Source organism: Alternaria arborescens (genome assembly GCF_004154835.1).
Source record: "Alternaria arborescens strain FERA 675 chromosome Unknown contig_23, whole genome shotgun sequence".
NCBI lineage: Eukaryota > Fungi > Ascomycota > Dothideomycetes > Pleosporales > Pleosporaceae > Alternaria > Alternaria arborescens.
This window is the reverse complement of record NW_021167878.1, coordinates 269,877-287,900: the sequence shown is the minus strand read 5'-3', so window position 1 is coordinate 287,900 and position 18,024 is coordinate 269,877. Positions and strand designations below refer to the sequence as shown.

Here is an 18,024-nt window from a genome sequence, read left to right as displayed (position 1 = left end):
TCATAGATTGGGTCACGAAACTCGCGCGGTCACTCGAACAAACGAAAGTTGGAGACTTTAACTTCAATAACAAGGTACTCGTTTCTAAGAACCTTTACACTTCTAACTGTGCGGCAGCTTTCTTACATGCGGTTAGCGATTGATCCGTCGGTATTTCGAGTGACGCGACCAGTTTGTATATGTTTGCAGTGCTCGAACGGAGGTCACACGGTAATATTGGGTGCTGTAGCATCAAGAGTTTGAAAGAGGCTGGTGTAGAGTTCACAAGAGGGGGCTGGCGTTATCGCGATGCGCCAGGACCCGCGTCAGCAGCGCCTGTGGGGCCGGGCCAATGACGCCAGAACCTAGCAGATTGCGACAACACCGAATCATTTACCAATGCCGATGCGACTATGCGGTGTAAGTTTATTTCTGTTTAATTTATTGAAGATCACAAGAAAGCAGTGGAACAGTTAATCTGAAGTGAATGTTTGGCATTAAAGTAGGTAAGCTAGCCATAACCCAGCAGCCGACGCGTCCAGCGAGCGGCACCTGTGATCACATAGCCTTACATACGCAATAACTAAGTTCGAGGGGTATATCGTTCAACAGTGATTCGTAAATTGAACCACAACATCATACATCAAGCGTCTGGATATCAGCCGCTTAGATCTTCTCTTGAGTAAGGCTAGCACGCCTTTCCTGGTTGATGCTCTGGCGCCTCTCGACATCAGCAGCCTGCTCCTCCGTACCAAGATGACCAGTAGGCAGCAGGTTGAGCGCGTCTTCCTGCTTGTCCATGGTGCGGTAGGCGAAGTGGAAAGCGATACCGGTGACGAAAGAGATGATGGCGACACTGCCGTAGTTCCAGACGATGTGGGGGTCGGCGGTAAGAGGAGTGAAAGCCTGGGCAAGGGCGGCGGAGAAGGCAGTGGTGAAGAGCTGCACAGACTGGACGAGCGACCTCATGTTCTTGGGCGCCTTGGTGAAAGCGTACTCGAGGGTAGTGACGGAAGCGAAGATTTCGGAAATGGCAATCAGAACATAGACACCAGTGACAGCCCAGACGGAAATGTCAGTCTTGTAGTCAGGGTCGTGAGTCTGGTAGTAACCGGAGGTCTTGTAGATGTAGTGTTGGAGAACCGCAGCCCAGACCATAGCGAATGCTCCGAGGATGAAACCAGCAGTGATCTTCTTGATGGGTGTGAAGCGGATACCACGCTTGCGAAGCATGGGGTAGACGAGAGAGTCCATGATAGGTACCTAAAAACGATTAGTCAAAGTTTCCTAGAGCTTTATTCCCAGTAGTACTCACAATAATGATAATGGCGATGGGGTCGAGGTTGGAGAGAATGTCGTTGGGAACACCACCGAGGTGCATGGTTGCGCACATTTGGGTCAAGTTAGAGTCCATCTGACGGTATGCAAGCCAGAAGATAGGGACCCAGAAGAAGACAGAGCAGGCGGCGAAACCACGGGCAACTTCATCAACCCAGGCGTCATCGAAGTTGTACCACTTTGGCGCAGCGCTACCGAGAACGGAAGGCTTCACAGCGGTCCACATGTTACCATCGTTCCAGTTCTTGTATGTCCTGACAGGGTTGACGCTCATTCCACGTCCAAGAGCCTTGAAAAGAAGCTTGAAAGCTGGGCCCATGACGTTACCGCTCGGGGGACGGAGGATGTAGAATTTCTTGCAGAAGATAAGTACGGGGAGGGCAACGATGAACATGACGGTGGGGATCAGGTAGGCGAGCCAGAAACCAACATATCGCTCAGCGTAAACCATGCTGATTTGACCAACAAGAGCACCGATGTTGATGAAGAAGTAGAACCAGTTGTAAATACGAGTGACAGTGACGGCGGGGTCGACAATGACACGCTCAGTGCCGCGAGTCTCAACACGCATCTTCTCCTGGGGAACCTGCTCGGCGATAAGAGGGGCAATGTTGGGCTTGAAAGTTCCAGTTCCGAGACCCATGATGATGAGTCCAAGAATGAAGACACCGAGGGATGTGTTTGAGTTTTTGATGACTGATGGAGCAGCTGAGGCGACTAGGATCAAGTGACCAACTTCAGCAACCAAGACTGAGTACAGAATAGTCTTGAAGCGACCGAGATAGGTGTCGGCAATCCAGGCTCCGAAGAGGGGGCAGACGTAGACCCAGAAGGCGTTGAAGGTGGTTAGAGAGAAGGCGACCTGCTTGCCCATGTTGAGAGCACCGGGCGACTCTTCACCACCAGGGTCGCTAGAGGCTCCCGTGGGTGTGGTGAGGGGCTTGGCGATGAAGTTGGAGTACACAGCAACGGTTCCGTAGTAACTCATGCGCTCAACAAGCTCGACGAAAGCAATAGTGAAGATCTTCCATGGGATCCTGGCGGGCACACGACGAAGCGTGGCAAGCTCTTCCTCAGTGGGGAAGTCATCAGCCTCGTCGACGTAGCTGTCCTGAAGCGTGGCCTTGCCCTCGGAGTGGAGGAAGGCTGGCGCAGCAGTAGTGTGAAGCTCGGGGTGCTTGCGCGTGGGGTCGCCAGAGGCGTCAATGAGAGCGGGGTCCAAGCCGACAGCTTGCTGCGGGCGGTGTTAGCAAGGGTAGATTGCTGTTTGAATGCATTATCACTTACGACTTCAGCAGCGTCGCTGACAGGCATGGTGGGCGTACGTTCACCTGTATGGATTGGCAGAGGTGGACCGTGGTTGACTGACTGACACAGCAGCCGAGAGATGATTTATGGGATGCGGTGAGGAGAAGAGAGACCCTGGCGAGCAAAACAGAGTGGGTGGTGGTGCATTTAATTTGAGCACGCGAATCACGGGTCCAGCGTCGTGCTCTACAGCTTCAGGCCCGATAAGGAAGGCGCGCACACCTGCACAGGGATAGGCACCGTATCGACTCCTTCACGATAGTCGTCCCATCAGCAAACGCATCGCCACCGCGGCTGTTGTCCCCAGAAGGGCATTCGGGGCGTGCGCGATAGGTGCTGCACGATGCTCTTTTCGCACCGCACCGCCGAGGCGTCCTGGACTACTCAAGCCTCGCCAAGTTGCTAACCACCACTGGCAAGCAGCGACACAAGCAGAGCTTGCCTGTACCAAGATAACAATTCGCTGTGGCGCCCAGGTCGCATTTCATCGACTAACCTCCTGCCTAAAACGGTCGACTATCACTACCCCGCGACCACCCCCAAGGAATGCCCAGGCGCACTATTGTAGCGCCTCCAACGACAATTTGCCCCTGCTAGGGACTCAGCCATTGGTCTCCCATGGCGGTATCAGTGCCCTTGCTCTTTTCGCCCGCAAACGCGGTTATTTGCGGGTAATAGCGTCGACATGCGTGTTCTAGAAGACGATTGCAGCGAGGGATTCGAGAGAGACATCGCGAGAGACGTCGAGGGAGCATGCAGGCCAGACCGAGACGTTCACACCAACAACCATGCTGTGGGGCCGCCTGCAGACAGTCAAGATAAAGGCTGGAAGCTTAGGATACGGACAGGGCCCTAGCCAATCGCGCCATGGAGCCAAGACCATCTCCGGACGCTACGATTCGTTCCTGCGACGGCCATCCCTCCCAGTGTCCCTCCTCGAGGCGGGTCTCCGAATGTTCTCTGCGTCGCCCAAGACCTGGGCGACGGACCTTGATCGTATTTTTGTCCACGGTGATTGCGTGCTCAGGGGACTGCGACATCACGACACCGGCTACCGGCATCACGAAACCCAAGCGACCGACAAGACAGACAAGCCTCGGCCAACGGGCAAGAAGACGCCGTGGCAGCGGTTGAGGCTTCGTGCCCAGCCTCGGTGGCATGACATGGCTTACCCAACCCTTCCTTTGAGATACGGTCGCTATGGTGTGTGACAGCCATGCGGCGCGGTCTGGCGCTGTCGCGCTTATCCTCGATGGCCATGGTCAGATGCGCGGTCCTTTTTCGCAATATGAGCGTCACGACGGTGATGAGGTTGATAGGGCGGAAGACGAGGATTGGCGGAATCCAGGATCGGCATTTCGCTTACATTAAGCTTGATGAAGGCGTCCACTGCCTCGGCAGGCGCGATGCCGCACGTGAGCAGCTACTCTACACGTTTACGGCTGGGGTTTATTGAAACGCCTAGTCCGTCCATATGCGCGGCTGAACCGCAGCTGCATCTTGTTGTGTTGGTCCAAAGCTTGTCTGCCATCGCTCTCACCGTGCGACGCTGCCTGGGTATGCTTGTCCCTGACAAGCCCGCGGAACCATGCTGTATATCATCTTGCATCACCTTTACGTTGAGTTGTCCAAGCCTCTCATGCTATTTCCACGGCCCTCCAACCTTGCGTAGAGGCGGGTCTAACCGCAAAATGGTCAGCACCGTATAACGACTACAGTGGGACGCCTTACAATAGCAGAAAGCCCATTTCCTGACCACGGCCGTTCACCGTCAGCTCGGGTAGTACGGGCGCATGTCAAAGCACTGACTATGGCCAAGGCCGTAGTGAGGTAACAGAAGTTCGCACCTTCCCAACGCTGTGGTAGCTACCGCCCAATCCCGCCCCATCTGACCCCGCTGAATGTCTCCCCATCTGTTCTCAAACTCGACAATCTCCGCCACCAGCACCGGTCCTTCGTATAACATGCACCGTCCTACAGCACACGGAACGCCTAATGACAGTTGGTAATTCACACGTAACGCCAAGTACATCGATAGACATGATCAGCCCAGGCACATGCCGATGAGCACATGGGCTACGACCATCTTTACGTCGCTGCATCGAAGGTGTTAATCACTCAAGCCAGAGACACGCTACTCCAGTCTTGCCCGAGCAAATTTACAGGCTAAATGACCAGGTCAGACCATTAAAACAGTAAACATCATTCTAGACAGTCAGAATACCTCATACAACCATTCCCTTCTCTTGCAATGCCCTCAACCTCTCGGGCGTAACGACACTCAACGCCATCGCCCCACCGATAACTACTCCTAGCAGCAACACTACAAACAAATACATCGGATCCACCCCGTTGCTGCTTCCCCTCACCCCCTTCTCCGCTCCCGGTGCATACGGCCCCACCATCTTCTTCAACGGCTTAACCCCGTGTTTCTGCGCATACTCATACCCCCGTCTCATACCAGGCAGCCCATCAATACTCAACTGACTCTTCCACGCCCAGTAGTAGTCTATGCTCTCCTTCTCATCTCCTTTCTTGGCCTTTTCTTCCTTCTTCCTAAAATGCTCGTTCAAAATGTCGCGGTGGCCAACAAAGTCGTAGTACGGGACTGAGAATCCACAGCTTGTGCCGCATTGGTGCACGTCAACGATGATGATGCTACGGGAACCCGGGATAGTTTCAACCTTGTGGTCGGAGACAAAGGCTGAGTACTCTGCTGTGCCGTTTTCGAGAGGGCGCCCTGTGCCCCATATGCGGACGATCTTGGGGGGACCAGTAAAAGCCATAAACTGTGGGGGAGGACTGTCAATACAAGTCTCTAGCATTCCCAGCTTATCTCGCATGGCGCTAAATCAGTCTCCGGGGTGGAGATGACTTACCATGACGCAGATCCTCCCATTTCCTGGTTCGTGAAGATGCGCGTGTGTCTCCACCCCACTCCCTGTGAGATCCATATACCAGAATGTCCGCTCATCTAGGATACCAAAGTTCTGACCTCCTTTAGGTGAGATGTTTATGTGGCCTTCGCCTGACAACGGTGCTGTGCCCACCCAGAGCATTTGCTGTTCTTTGATCCATGGCACTAAACTATTGGGAATGGTTTCGTAGAAGACGCCCATCTTGGTACGGTATGTTTGTTACTTCCAGGTCGGGGGACTGGGACGATGGACGGACGTTTCTTCGCGCTGAAGGTTCGACGAGTTATCGGGGTAACCGGTATTGATATGGTTGTTGGTGATACCGTTCGTGACAATGCAAAAGATAGCAAACGGACGCCAGAAGACGCAATTCTCGGGACAGGAAAAAAAAAGCTTCACCAACAATCTTCCAGTCAAGTGTTTTGAGACCAGATGTAAATTTCTAACTCCCGTATGATTCACAGCTCGTCAAATGCTCAACTGTACGACGGTACCACCGGCTATGGGTCCGCGGCCGGGTACTGTCGTGCGTAAGCCTGCCTTATCCCTAAGCTTCACTTTCTTTGGCACTGACCAACTTCTCGTTTGTTGAAACCTGTTGATTTTAACGGCGTATGTTCCGTAAGTAGTGATGTACAAAAATACAAGTTCCGAATGATCTGGCTAGTGGATAGCGGCAGCGGGGTATGCGATTGGGGTAAGCCGAGGATGTGGGTCAAGGGTCTGATATGCCGTGATTGGTTCAACAGAAAGTACTGATTGATAATTAAGGTGTCGCAAAGGAGACGTGAGGGAAGGGTATGCACATGTGCTTCGTATATCACATGTGCAACACGCCCATCAAAAGACACAATCGTTGTATGCTTATCAGACAGCACATATATTTACACAAGATACCGGGCCAGACACCAGTATTCAAGCCTCGGGATAAACTACTACTCCTCTACTACGCATTGAAGTCTGGACTCTCATTTCTTCGGAAGCTCTCGAAACACCTCCTTGAAGATCTTCTTGCTGTTGTACAGATTCACCAGCCTTAGACGCTCATTGTCCAGATGCGCGCTATCACTTGCCTGACCGCACGGTAGATGCGCGGCTGGAGCGTTGAATTCCTTCTCCAGGAACCTGATACTGGGAATAGAGCCACCCTCCCGAATATAGAGAGGCTTACGAGACACTCCTTCGCCCCGAGCGTTGTCGGGTGTCGAAGTGCCAGATGATAGAACAGGTCCGGAGAGAGCTGGGTCTGATGAGTTTGCCAGAGTATTCGATGTCGCAGGCGCAGGTTTGTCTTTAGTAGCAGGCGTTGGAAGTTCAGCATTCGCTTGCGACAGTGGCGAGAAATAGTCTGGCGACTTGACTGTAGATATACTCTCTCGCCTCTGTCCTAGTGTTGGACCCCATACTGACATAATGGCGCGCTCAAGCGTCTGGAAAATCTCGTTGTTGAAATCACCAAGCCACGGCTCAGCTTGGTGATCTATTGTTACCTTGAGTTGGTTCTTGGAATCTAGCTCTTCGAACTCTGATTGCAAAAAGGACTTCAGACTCTCTGCTACGTTGCCTGCTTCTTGATTTGGCACCAGCCGTATGGAGAGTGCGGCCTTGGCAAGACGCGGAATAATAGTTGAGTTATCAGGACCAGAAGTTTGGAAGCGATGAATGGTGAGCGAAGCTTCTCGCCATCTTCGCATCAGTGACTGTGCTAGTTCTTCAGCATCGCCAAGGTCTGGGTTACTGCGTAGTAGCGTCCTGGTGATCTCTGTGTACAGCTCTTTCTCATCGTCTGTTAATGGCAGAATGGGATCATAGAAGCCTGGTATTTGGACTTTGCCATGACGCGCAGTCAATCGCGAAAGCAGCATGACAAGATCTTTGAGGGGCTCGTCCAGCAGAGCACTTCCATCCACACCACTGTGCAAGTCGGGATGCTTACTTTCAATCTGCACGGTGGCGTGTATGACTCCTCGAAGTCCGTATGTCAGGCACGGTACGTGATCGTCGAGCCAGTAGCTGTTAGCCAGCAGGATCCAATCAACATCACCAATGAGATCCTTCCTGGATTGCACAGCCTTCTCGAACCCGCGAGAGCCACTTTCCTCCTCACCTTCAATCAGAAAGATGATGTCGGAGTCCAAGCTCTGCTCATTGGCGAGCTCATGGGCCGCGTAGATGGCAGCCATGATCGGTCCTTTGTTGTCGGAAGCGCCCCGACCATACAAGTAGCCTCCTTCTCCAGTCAGCGCGAAGGGGTCGTGTTTCCACTTGCGGTGCTCGTTTTCTGCAGGGATAACATCGTAGTGCCCATAAAACAGAATCTTCTTACGCGAGGCCGCTGTAGCCGGATTACCGCGAAACTTGGCAAATACAATTGGGTTGTACTCGCTTGTATTGATCATCTCGGTCACAGCGCCAAAATTGTGGAAAACGGAGCGCAAGTAAGACGCCCCTCTACGGCAGTCAGCGCGATACTTGGGCAGCGATGATACGGTCCGAAAAGAAACGAACTGGCTCAGGGACTCCACCATGAGATCTGCACTACGCATTAGTTGGGCTAATCAAAGTTTCAAACGTGTACACACCATTGTTACTTCTGCGTGAGACGGCATTGGGTTCCGCACAATCTCTGACTTCCCAGATAACCACTGTATTATCGTTGCCGCCCGTAACGAGAGTGGGTTTGTCATTGTAGCGGGTAAAGGCGGAAGCGAGAATCAAGCCGTCGTGTGCTTTGAAGGACGTGATGCTTTCGTAGTGCTCGTTGAATTTCTATCAATATTAGTCATATCCCTGACAAAGTGGCCGCAAACACCCACCTGCATGACACCTGTTTTACCACCAGCGTAGAGAACACCGGCACCCAGCGTCAAAGTATGCACGTCGCCAGTAGTCGCTTTCAGACTTCTCACTAGTTGTCGGGTCTCCAGGTCCCATACGTTGACCTCGCCGTCGAAGCGTCCACTGTACAGGAAGGAACCTTCTCGGGCGAGGGAGAGTATAGATTCACCTTCTTCTCTCCCATCTTCCAGTGTGTAGATGCTTGTTATAGCACCACGCTGCGCAGGGTCTATCCGCCATAGCAAGATACGTCCGTCTCCTCCACCAGAAACGAGAACCTCTTCAGATGGCGCCTCTGGTAGTATCCCCGCTCCCAAGAGCATGCAGTGCACGTATCCATAGTGGGCGAATTGGCAAATATCATGGCTGTCAATTTGTAGTTCCTGTCCGCCCACTGCGTCCCGTGGCCGTGTATCTGCCCCGCTAGGTTTTGGGGTCTGCGCGCCGCCAGGTCCAAGAGAGTCGAAGAACTTATTCTTCCGTTCGGCAGGATGTGAAGAAAGACTCGGAGCCGGTCGAGTGTCTTTCTCTTTCAGATCGTACCACTGCCATTGTCAGCGCATGCGCCTTTCCGTCAGGCTTGTCTCATACTTGTATGCTTGTGTTCTGGGCTCCTAGGTAAACAGTGCGATGGTGGGATGAGTATGCGACGCAGAAGATGTCTCCAATGTCGTATGGTGACCAGAGAGCGTATAGGTGTCTGAACGTCGACGTGCACCAGACCTGCTGACTTAGCACATATCATGTCCAACGCTCCAGACGCTCTTACATTGACGATTGGATCGGCTGCGCTCGAGAACAGCCACTTGCGGTCATGCGACAAGCACAAGCCGAGCACGCTGCCCTTGTGCGCTTGTATGACGCTGCGTCGGTCGTAGGTATCGAGGCTGTACACCTGCACGTCATAAGTCTAGAGCCTCGAGAGCTCGCTTAGACACGTACTAGGATCTCTCCTCCCTGAGTACCGGCGAAGATGTACTGTGACGATACTGCCAATGCGAGGATCGATTTGTCGTGCTTCATACGATGCGAGAGCGCAGGCGTTGGGTTCGCATCGGGGGCAGGTCTGTCTGCACCCCGCGTCTCCATGATGCTATCATACTGCGGAGGCGCTGCTATTGGCATGGTCAGCCTGGCTCGCGTTGTGTATTTGGTGTGTCTGCATGGTCGCGTGTGAGGCTTTCGCGATTTGGTGTGGGAGCGAGCGATGACGGAAGAATCAGGGTCCAGTCACCCAAATGGCGCCGGCTGCGGGGCCAGGTGCATCGCCCAAGTCGACGTACCTTTGACTTCTACGACACGCCTGTCTTCCTGTGATGTAAGCGTTCCAGACAAGTTGCACATGGTCCTTCGTTCTGCTGAGCTGCAGCCTGCGATGAGATGAAAAGGAAACAACACAGAAGACGAGAGACAAGTTGGATCGTGGTTTACCGTGTGCGAAAGAGAAAGCCGTTCATCAGCCTCGTCTACATCGTTCAGTGTAGAGTTCGAGGACGTCTCGTCGTCGCTCCATGATCTCTCAGGCGAGCTCGAGCCTTGGTGCTCGCACATAGTAACAAGCTCACCGCTTCTACATGGCGAGCGATGTCGCTGCAATGACGCCATTTTTGAGGGTGAGTATGTCTTACAGTAAGCTGAGATGGGGGGGTTATCATGGCTGCTTTCTTTTTCTCGATTGTTGCAGCAGTACAGTAAGTCACCGCAAGCGCATAGGGATGCCAACATGTGTGTGTGCAACAGCGTGCAGTGACTGCACAGTCGGTGTATGCACCTATCCTACCCTTGGCACCGCGCTGTCAATCATGCAGTCGCTACTCCAGTCCGCGAGCATTGAATCAAGAGTCCAAGTTGACCGTTCGTGGACCCGAAGACGTGGTCGCGCTACAAAGAGCGACTTGCGACGTTGAAGCTACTCATTCACATGACGGTGTCTGCATGGCGTCGAATCGCTCTACGCCTAGGCTAAGGAGACTTAGGACAGCCTCACGGGAACTTGCATATTAGGGGGCGGGAGTGGAAGGCTCGTATCGTATGCAGGTAGAAGACTTTGAGACAAGATCGTCGGTGTACATTCTGGAACAGTCTCGCTGCCAACTTGAAGATTGCGAAGCGCGGCCGGGGATTGGATAAAACAGAGAGGGAAATCGGCGAGCAGCGATGTGTAATGCAGAACTCAACAGTTGCCTGGATCGACTGCCCCTAACTAGTCGTCGAAATCCCTCACCAGGGCGTACCTTACTGTCCGCGTGGAAAACGTGGGAAAAGTGGGTAGAGAAAAAGGAGCGTGGATGACGCTGGAAACCCAGACTATAGCCACACTGAAGGCGATGCAGTCAAGGCTGCTAAACCTCCGACAACCGAAAATGACGCGGCTTTGCGTAGTGTTTGTCCAACCAAGATGCCATCTTGAGTAACTTCAGCTTGATGTTGGTGGGCTTTTCGAGTCTCGATCACCTCCCCCCCACGCTGGGGCGCACCGCCACAGGCATCCGCCACAGCACACACAGCCACGGCTCGCGCGGTAAGGGTAACATTCCCAGCTGAAGCTTGTTCCTAGGGTCGATCATGCCAACTGGACAATGATTGACAATCTCGATTCTAGACACATCAGGATGAGATTTGGGCAGCAATACTCGGGTTACCGCTGCCAGATGGCATGCATCGTTGCATCAGCACGCGTGAGAACTGAGGCTGCAGCAAATTAGTTGTCCACTCAGCAGCGACACGTTCACGATGGCTGCAGTAATAAAGCATGAATGTGAACCGCACCAATGACATGCAAAGCCGGGTGCTCTAAGAGGCAGCGTCTCGCTGCCCGCATAGCCGGCGCCATGGAAGCGCCTCCAGTTACATGGCGACACGCGCTTCAACTATACCAGGAGTGTACTGGTTGAGGCTTCACGACGCAGCCCACGAACCAGGGCAGGACGTCACAGAGGTTACTGGCGAAGTATGCGGGCAGTCTCGTGAATGGCTTTGCTGCAGGTCGCTTCGGCCACTCTGATCGCTCCCCGCGTCCCACCACCATGACGGCTGCGTGTCTCAGTCGGTAGAAATCGCCTCACTCCGCGCGTAGTGTTCCGACAATAACGCCGGTCAGAAGTGACTCTGAAATCCCTTATAGTTCCAGCCAGACCTGCGACGACTTTGATGATCCAGGTGGGACCTTGTGGAGTTGCGCCAGCTGCCGTTTCCGCGAGCATTGATACATGCTCACCGCCGCCTTTTAGGCCCAGGACACAAGTACCATTCTCACCGCAACCCCTACTCCCGTCACACAAAACCCCTCTTGCCGCGCGCTGTGCAGCTGCTGCAGGAACACAACGTCGCATACGTCAGAATGGCCGTCGGACTCGGAGAGACTATTACTGTGATTAACAAGAGTGGGAAGGTAGTGAGCAGTGTGAGTTGCCCGCCCGCATGCCCGCCCGCCCGATAAGCTGGCTAGCCCCCCGATAAGCCTCGTACTCGTTACTGACTACCCGCCCCCAGAGCAAGCACATTGTCAACGTCTTCAAGGAGGCCAAGGCCGCCTACCGCGAGCGCAAAGCTGAAATCAAGGCTGAGCGCGATGCCGTCGTGAAGGAGAGGGAGGTCGCCAAGAAGGCCCTCCGCGCTGCCGGCGAAGACGACGACGCCCGCTCCCAGGTCTCGCACCGCTCCAAGGCTTCCAAAGCCCACACCCACCGCAAGCATGACCGGCCGACCATGGAGCGCGGCTACAGCGACAGCTTCTATGCCAACGACAGCCCGCGGAGCAGCAAACACCGCCTCGAAAATGACCTCGGCGGACACGATGCGCACAACAAGGAGATTGCGAGGAGAAATTCCGACCAGGCCGTCCAGCGTTCGTCCCAAAGCAAGTCGCGATCCAAGTCAGTCGACATGGATCTTTGCTACGGCGACGTGCCCCCGCCACTGCCCGAAAAGAAGTACGACGACCTCGAGCTCAAAGAGAAGGCTTCCAAGATCGAGATGCTCCTAGACGAGGCCAACTGCCTCCAACATACCGCCACCGCCATGATCGAGAACCTGCAAAAGAACCCCGAGGCCCTTGCCGCCGTATCCCTCACACTCGCCGAGATCAGTGCCATCGTGGGCAAGATGGGTCCCGGTGTGCTCACGGCGCTCAAGGGCAGCTTCCCCGCCGTAGCTGCTCTACTCCTCAGCCCACAATTCATGATCGCTGGAGGTGTCGCTGTCGGTGTGACCATCGTCGCGCTCGGTGGATACAAGATCATCAAGAAGATGCAGGCACAGCCTGCGGTCGAGGAGCCAATGCCTGCCGCGCCTCAAATGCCTTTGCCTGTTCGTGCCGCCACCATGCCGCTGCCCATCGAAGATTCCAACAACGAGCTCGACGAGCTGGAGCCCCAGGAACTAAGTCGTGTGGAGAAGTGGCGTCGTGGCATCGCAGACGTCGAGGCCAACAGCTCCGGCACCAGCGTCGACGGCGAGTTCATCACACCAGAGGCATCACGCACCCTTGTCGCAGCTGGCGTTCTTGATGAAGATGACCTCAAGTCCCGTCGCAGCACCAGATCCAAGAGGACCAGCGACTCAAAACACAGGGAACACAAGTCGCATCGTGCACCAAAGTCTGACTTCAGCGTCAAGACAAGCAAGACCTCCGACAGCAAACGTCATTCTAGCAAGGAAAAGTCCAGCAAGGAAAAGGTCCCCTCCAGCAAAGTCGCTCCCAGCGTCTCAAGCAAATCCGGCAAAGAAAGCAGCAAGTCCAAGAAGAAGGAAAAAGAGCCTTCGGGCCTGAAGATGTTGTTCCGCGCTCACACCGTTGCCGTTTAGTTGCCCTTTACCGCTATATCTCCTTGTCATCATCATAGCGTTTGGCGTTTCCTTCATCATCGCACATCAGCATTTAGCGTTGCTTTATTCTCGTCACGTTTATACCATTTAGACGACATTACATGGGCATATCAAGATCCCGTCGTTGGCCGCTTGCTGCTTTGGAGTCCTTTTAGGTCGTTTGGCGCATGGCGAAAGTTATGGGTCGTGATTATCGCGCAGTACTACGAACCTTGTACGCTGTTTTATGTAACGCATACGTATCAATTACAAACTTACGGACTCACGAAAGAGAATTAATTCTTACCTTACCTTTACCACAATCACCCTTACCACGGTCGCCCTCTACACTCCCACCCCTCGTCCCATCCACGTCCCCACCCGTCGCACTATTAGTCTAGCATACCAGCATACGACTCCTCTACTGCTTTCCCCAGCCTCCCGACTAACCTGTCCCTCTCCCTGACCGTAATTCGTTCTTTCCACGTATACTTACGACGTATGGTAATAGGGGAGATATCCTGAAACAGCGGTGACTAATTGAGGAGGCTGGTCAAGGACGACGTAGCCTGCAAGAGTTAAAGAGGTGGCTGGGTACGCAATGGAGTGGCGACGCACAGAGTAGCAAGATGGAGAAGAAAAGGCGGTATGACGATGCTTATGTCTGCGAAGCTTTGATATTAAACGAGGTACGTGATGCTTACCGAAATAAGAATAGTTCCACTGACGATAGGATTCTCTTCACTGATGCGCTTGACACATGGCAAGTCTCTGCAGTCGACACGGTTATCTTGATGAACTGCGATTAGTGATCAGTTGTACTATTTGCACGATCCCAATTTAGTGCCCCGCAACCCACTCTTCTTGCGATTGCTATTCGAGGACAGTCCATACGTGCGTAAGGCTATATAGCTCACAATTGCATCACCGTCTGCACATCAGAGCTCATTGCTTTGACACTCTTCTATCTCGCCATCTCTACATTGTATATCACACACGTCTCTAAACGTACGCGCAATGGAAGCTCGATACAAGCATGGCGGTGGCTACTTCACAGCTACACGCCACTCTACGAGCTACGACTACATATCGCCTTTGAAACTGAATCTGACAGGTAAACACGTCTTGGTCACCGGCGCAGCATGGGAAGACGGTGTTGGGTATGCCACAGCTACGGCGTTTGCGCGCGCAGGAGCAGCAGTAATCGCAGTGGCTGATCTCCATGGAGTGTCGGACGAGTTGGCCTCCAGATTGAAGGAAGTCGCAAAGCAAGCTGGACACGCTGAGCCTACAGTAGTGTGTTGCACGGTCGACATCTCAAAGCTAGACAGCGTGCAGGCCATGCACGAGACTGTTTCGAAGATTTTCGATGGACGTCTAGACATCGTCGTAAACAACGCAGCCCACATGGAACCATACGTGTCATTCCTTGAGACCGATCCAGACGTATACTGGCGATCCTATGAGGTCAACATCCGCGGCCTCTTCAACATGTCCCGCGTCTTCCTCCCCTTACTACTCTCAACACAAACCAATCATAACGGCCTCTGTACAATAATCAATGTATCCTCCTCTGGCGCGCTGACTGCTCGTCCCGGAAGCGGAAGTTACCGCAGCTCCAAACTTGCCATCCTCCGCTGGACAGAAACCCTACAACTGGAATACGCTGATAAGGGTCTTCTGGCAATCTGTGTGAATCCAGGTGCGATCAAGACTAAGATCACAGAGACGGCGCCTGAGGAGGTGAGAAATCGGTTTCCGGATCGGCCCGAGGTTGCGGGCGATACAATTGTTTGGCTGGGGGCGGAGAGGAGGGAGTGGTTGGCGGGGAGGTATGTGAGTTGTACGTGGGATATGGAGGAGCTTGTGAAGAAGAAGGATGAGATTGTTGAGGAAGACAAATTGAAGATGAGGATGGCCTTTTAACTGTACTGATGCATCAGGGCTCCTGCAATAGAGAGTAGAATTAGGTATTCTGTGTCTTCTTCCATCTCTTGCGCCCACGCGATATGCAGATTTTGTATGGTATCATCGCACGTATCTGGACGTTGGTCTTAGTTTCTATGAATGTATCTGTCGGTCTTTCGACATCTATGATGGTAATGCAGAGGGCTGGATGTATCGATGGTGTGATAATGACAAAACCTCCCTGAGCCCCTTTTGGCTGAGTGTTGTATCTCAGTCTCGCCACGAACCAATAAACCTGTAAGACAACGTTGACGAGAATCCATATAAGCGTTTGTACTTGTTCTACTCGATTTTTATTCGGTCTGTCAGTACCATGGTCTTTGACGACGTGCAAGTAGAATGTTCCTGCCAAGTGGCATCGATAATTCGTGGCCCCAGGGTATAACTCAAAACGGCCTGTTACCCAGCCTTCGCTTTCTCGTCAACCACTACCGTCGCTTCGTACTCTCCAGGCTCAGTCGCTTCGCGTTCTCCTGCTGCCGTTGTCTTCCTGTCAAGCTATGCGGATCATTAGCACAAGCTCTTTCTCTCATCAGCGACAATACTCACCCATCTGACCACGAACGCGAACCCGATAAACACGAATACCACGACAATCATGGTGATACTGCCCTTCTTCCAATATGGTACATCTGTTGCCGGGTACATGACAATACCCCACCACGTGTATAAAATCTGTCCACCGAGATTCATCGTATACAGCGTCACACTCCTGACAGCATCGTCACCCGCTCTCTGGCAGATTGTAGTTGCCCATCCGTATAGAACAGGATTCACGATAAAACTCGTGCCACTGATGTAGTGCGCTGTAAAGATTCCTGCATCTGGAAGGTCTCGCACTAGCAGAAGCGACGCCGTAACGAGTTGCATCGCTCCGGCGAAAACGACCATGGGCAAACGATGGCCAGTACGGTCGATGAATGTTCCAGCAACGACCTGAGAGACGATTGCAACAGCCTGGATACCAAGAGGGTAAGTGTTGATCGCAGACTGAGAGAAGCGAGCTTTGTTGTGCTTGAGCCAGAGGAGAAACATGCCCTGGAAGGCGAAGGCTTCTGTCATGGCACAAATGACCGAGAAGGCCGTGAGGACATATCTGGAACAAAATCAATTCCGTAAATTGGCGTGACCGTAGGGCTACTTACATGGTTGGTGTCAAGAGAAGACGCTTAGCAAGGCTCTTGATCTCGATACTGTGGGTATTCGCCGTTTTCGGTGGCAGGCGAGCAATGGCGAGCTGCCTTTCTTGCTGGTTAATATAGGTAACTCTTGTCGACTCTGGAAGATCGGGGAATGTGAACTGCGATCATTGTTAAACCCGGAACTCGATGTGGTCCATCAATACAACGTACGAAGCCGAAAAGACCGACTGGTATTCCCATTAGGCCATCTTAGCAGTGTTTGTCAGTAACGCCTGCGATCATGGTACATTGACACACATACCGATAAGGAATACCCATTGCCAGCCTTTCAAGCCACCTCTACCTTCCATGGTCTTATGCATGGCTGTCATCATGATTCCTGCGAACATGCTGCCCACCTGTCCGACCGCGGTAAAGATGGCGGTTCGTTTGGCGATCTCGGAAGGTTTGCTGTGGACTATCTTGAGCCTCATTTCCAGGGAGGTGGGCTTCATTCAACTTACTACCATGAACCCAACACATATATTGTACCACTGTACAAACTGGCTTCCATCAAGCCCTGGAAGAAACGTACTGCGCAAAGCTGTTTGTATGTTTTGCACGCCGCCGAACACATAGTCAGACCGGACCAGAGGAGGAGGGTGAGAGGGAGCCAGATGCTAGGGCGGACCTTCTGGATGATAAGACCATGAGGAATTTGGCCAACAACCATGCTGGAAAGTTGTTAGTTAGGAGCAGTATGGCGGACTAGTGCATTGGTACGGACCCGGCAGTGAATATCGACAGCAGAATGCTATACTGATTGCCTTGCAGGTTGACATCTTCCCGCAAACCAGCGACGTAGGCATTGGCGAAAGCTTGACGATCTGGCTTCGCATCAGCATACGATAATCTCATTAAGAACTTGAAGTCAGATTTACCGAGGTAGTTGAAGAAGTAGCATGCACAGCAATACACCTGGTTAACATACTCAGATACTATAAATCATCGACCCTTCAAGAGGACTGACCATGATGAAGATATCTAATCACATGGAGGTCAGCATGGAGGCGTTATGGTGGGGATGACTATGCTGGTACCAAGCTTCATAACGAGTTTCCTCTCCATTGCCTTCGTCGCATCACTGGTACCACCAGTCTTCAGCCCTTCATATTGGCATTAGCAATGGGACAAATATGCGATTCATCGAATGCGGATCTCTCACATCCTAAAGCGCCCATTTTTGCTTGGGTATGTTAGTAGATCAGATAAAGGGACGATTATCAGATTGATTAGCTTGTACCAATCGCTTACTCTTATTACATCTGATACTGGGTACGACACGCGAGGGGCCCAGGCCTAGCCTCGGAGCTGGCGCATTGACTACGAAGATTCTTCGCGCTTGGTGATCAACCGAGCATCGGCCCGTTGCTAAAGCGCCATAGAGCCTTGGCCTCACCATACAAATCGAGTACTTTAGCCAGAAGTTTACATTGGCGTTTCCAATCTGCTGACTTTCTAGTCATAACCCATGTTTACCGCCTTTGCTTACTTGCGGTCTTGAGCGAAAGGGGGAATACCAAGAGGTTCGCCGGAGAGCTCTTGACCAACTTATCGGTAATCTGGTACGAAAGCAGTATGATGTACATGCTGTTGAAGTAAAACGGCCGCAGTATGCGCGACGGAGACGAGTACTGCTCTCTTAACACATTGGTGGATGTTTTCTAATACTGCTTACTCTTCAGCCG

The 18,024-nt window shown here is 52.7% G+C and overlaps 7 protein-coding genes across 7 annotated transcripts; 3 read left to right on the top strand and 4 right to left on the bottom strand.

Moving 5' to 3' along the window:
- Positions 1-645: 645 nt before the first annotated feature.
- AA0111_g8858 (Peptide transporter) lies at positions 646-2,631 on the bottom strand (the record flags this gene model as incomplete). Its single annotated transcript, XM_028655351.1, has 3 exons — positions 646-1,242; positions 1,295-2,551; positions 2,605-2,631. 3 exons carry the CDS (start codon positions 2,629-2,631, stop codon positions 646-648), a joined length of 1,881 nt encoding a protein of 626 aa, XP_028503613.1.
- A 782-nt stretch (positions 2,632-3,413) lies between these two features.
- Positions 3,414-3,836, top strand: AA0111_g8857 (hypothetical protein; the record flags this gene model as incomplete). Its single annotated transcript, XM_028655350.1, has 1 exon — positions 3,414-3,836. The coding sequence occupies one exon, from the start codon at positions 3,414-3,416 to the stop codon at positions 3,834-3,836; it is 423 nt and encodes a 140-aa protein (XP_028503562.1).
- Positions 3,837-4,850: 1,014 nt separating this feature from the next.
- On the bottom strand, positions 4,851-5,744 carry AA0111_g8856 (hypothetical protein; the record flags this gene model as incomplete). Its single annotated transcript, XM_028655349.1, has 2 exons — positions 4,851-5,414; positions 5,505-5,744. The coding sequence occupies 2 exons, from the start codon at positions 5,742-5,744 to the stop codon at positions 4,851-4,853; spliced, it is 804 nt and encodes a 267-aa protein (XP_028503563.1).
- Positions 5,745-6,511: 767 nt separating this feature from the next.
- On the bottom strand, positions 6,512-9,506 carry AA0111_g8855 (putative di- and tripeptidase; the record flags this gene model as incomplete). The annotated part of the gene is made up of 6 exons (XM_028655348.1): positions 6,512-8,076; positions 8,126-8,312; positions 8,360-8,926; positions 8,973-9,104; positions 9,151-9,276; positions 9,324-9,506. The coding sequence occupies 6 exons, from the start codon at positions 9,504-9,506 to the stop codon at positions 6,512-6,514; spliced, it is 2,760 nt and encodes a 919-aa protein (XP_028503558.1).
- A 2,215-nt stretch (positions 9,507-11,721) lies between these two features.
- On the top strand, positions 11,722-13,187 carry AA0111_g8854 (hypothetical protein; the record flags this gene model as incomplete). The annotated part of the gene is made up of 2 exons (XM_028655347.1): positions 11,722-11,784; positions 11,874-13,187. The coding sequence occupies 2 exons, from the start codon at positions 11,722-11,724 to the stop codon at positions 13,185-13,187; spliced, it is 1,377 nt and encodes a 458-aa protein (XP_028503559.1).
- Positions 13,188-14,204: 1,017 nt separating this feature from the next.
- On the top strand, positions 14,205-15,113 carry AA0111_g8853 (hypothetical protein; the record flags this gene model as incomplete). The annotated part of the gene is made up of 1 exon (XM_028655346.1): positions 14,205-15,113. The coding sequence occupies one exon, from the start codon at positions 14,205-14,207 to the stop codon at positions 15,111-15,113; it is 909 nt and encodes a 302-aa protein (XP_028503614.1).
- Positions 15,114-15,554: 441 nt separating this feature from the next.
- Positions 15,555-17,309, bottom strand: AA0111_g8852 (hypothetical protein; the record flags this gene model as incomplete). The annotated part of the gene is made up of 8 exons (XM_028655345.1): positions 15,555-15,653; positions 15,705-16,251; positions 16,301-16,455; positions 16,508-16,545; positions 16,599-16,747; positions 16,801-17,010; positions 17,064-17,254; positions 17,307-17,309. The coding sequence occupies 8 exons, from the start codon at positions 17,307-17,309 to the stop codon at positions 15,555-15,557; spliced, it is 1,392 nt and encodes a 463-aa protein (XP_028503615.1).
- Between the last annotated feature and the right edge of the window lie 715 nt (positions 17,310-18,024).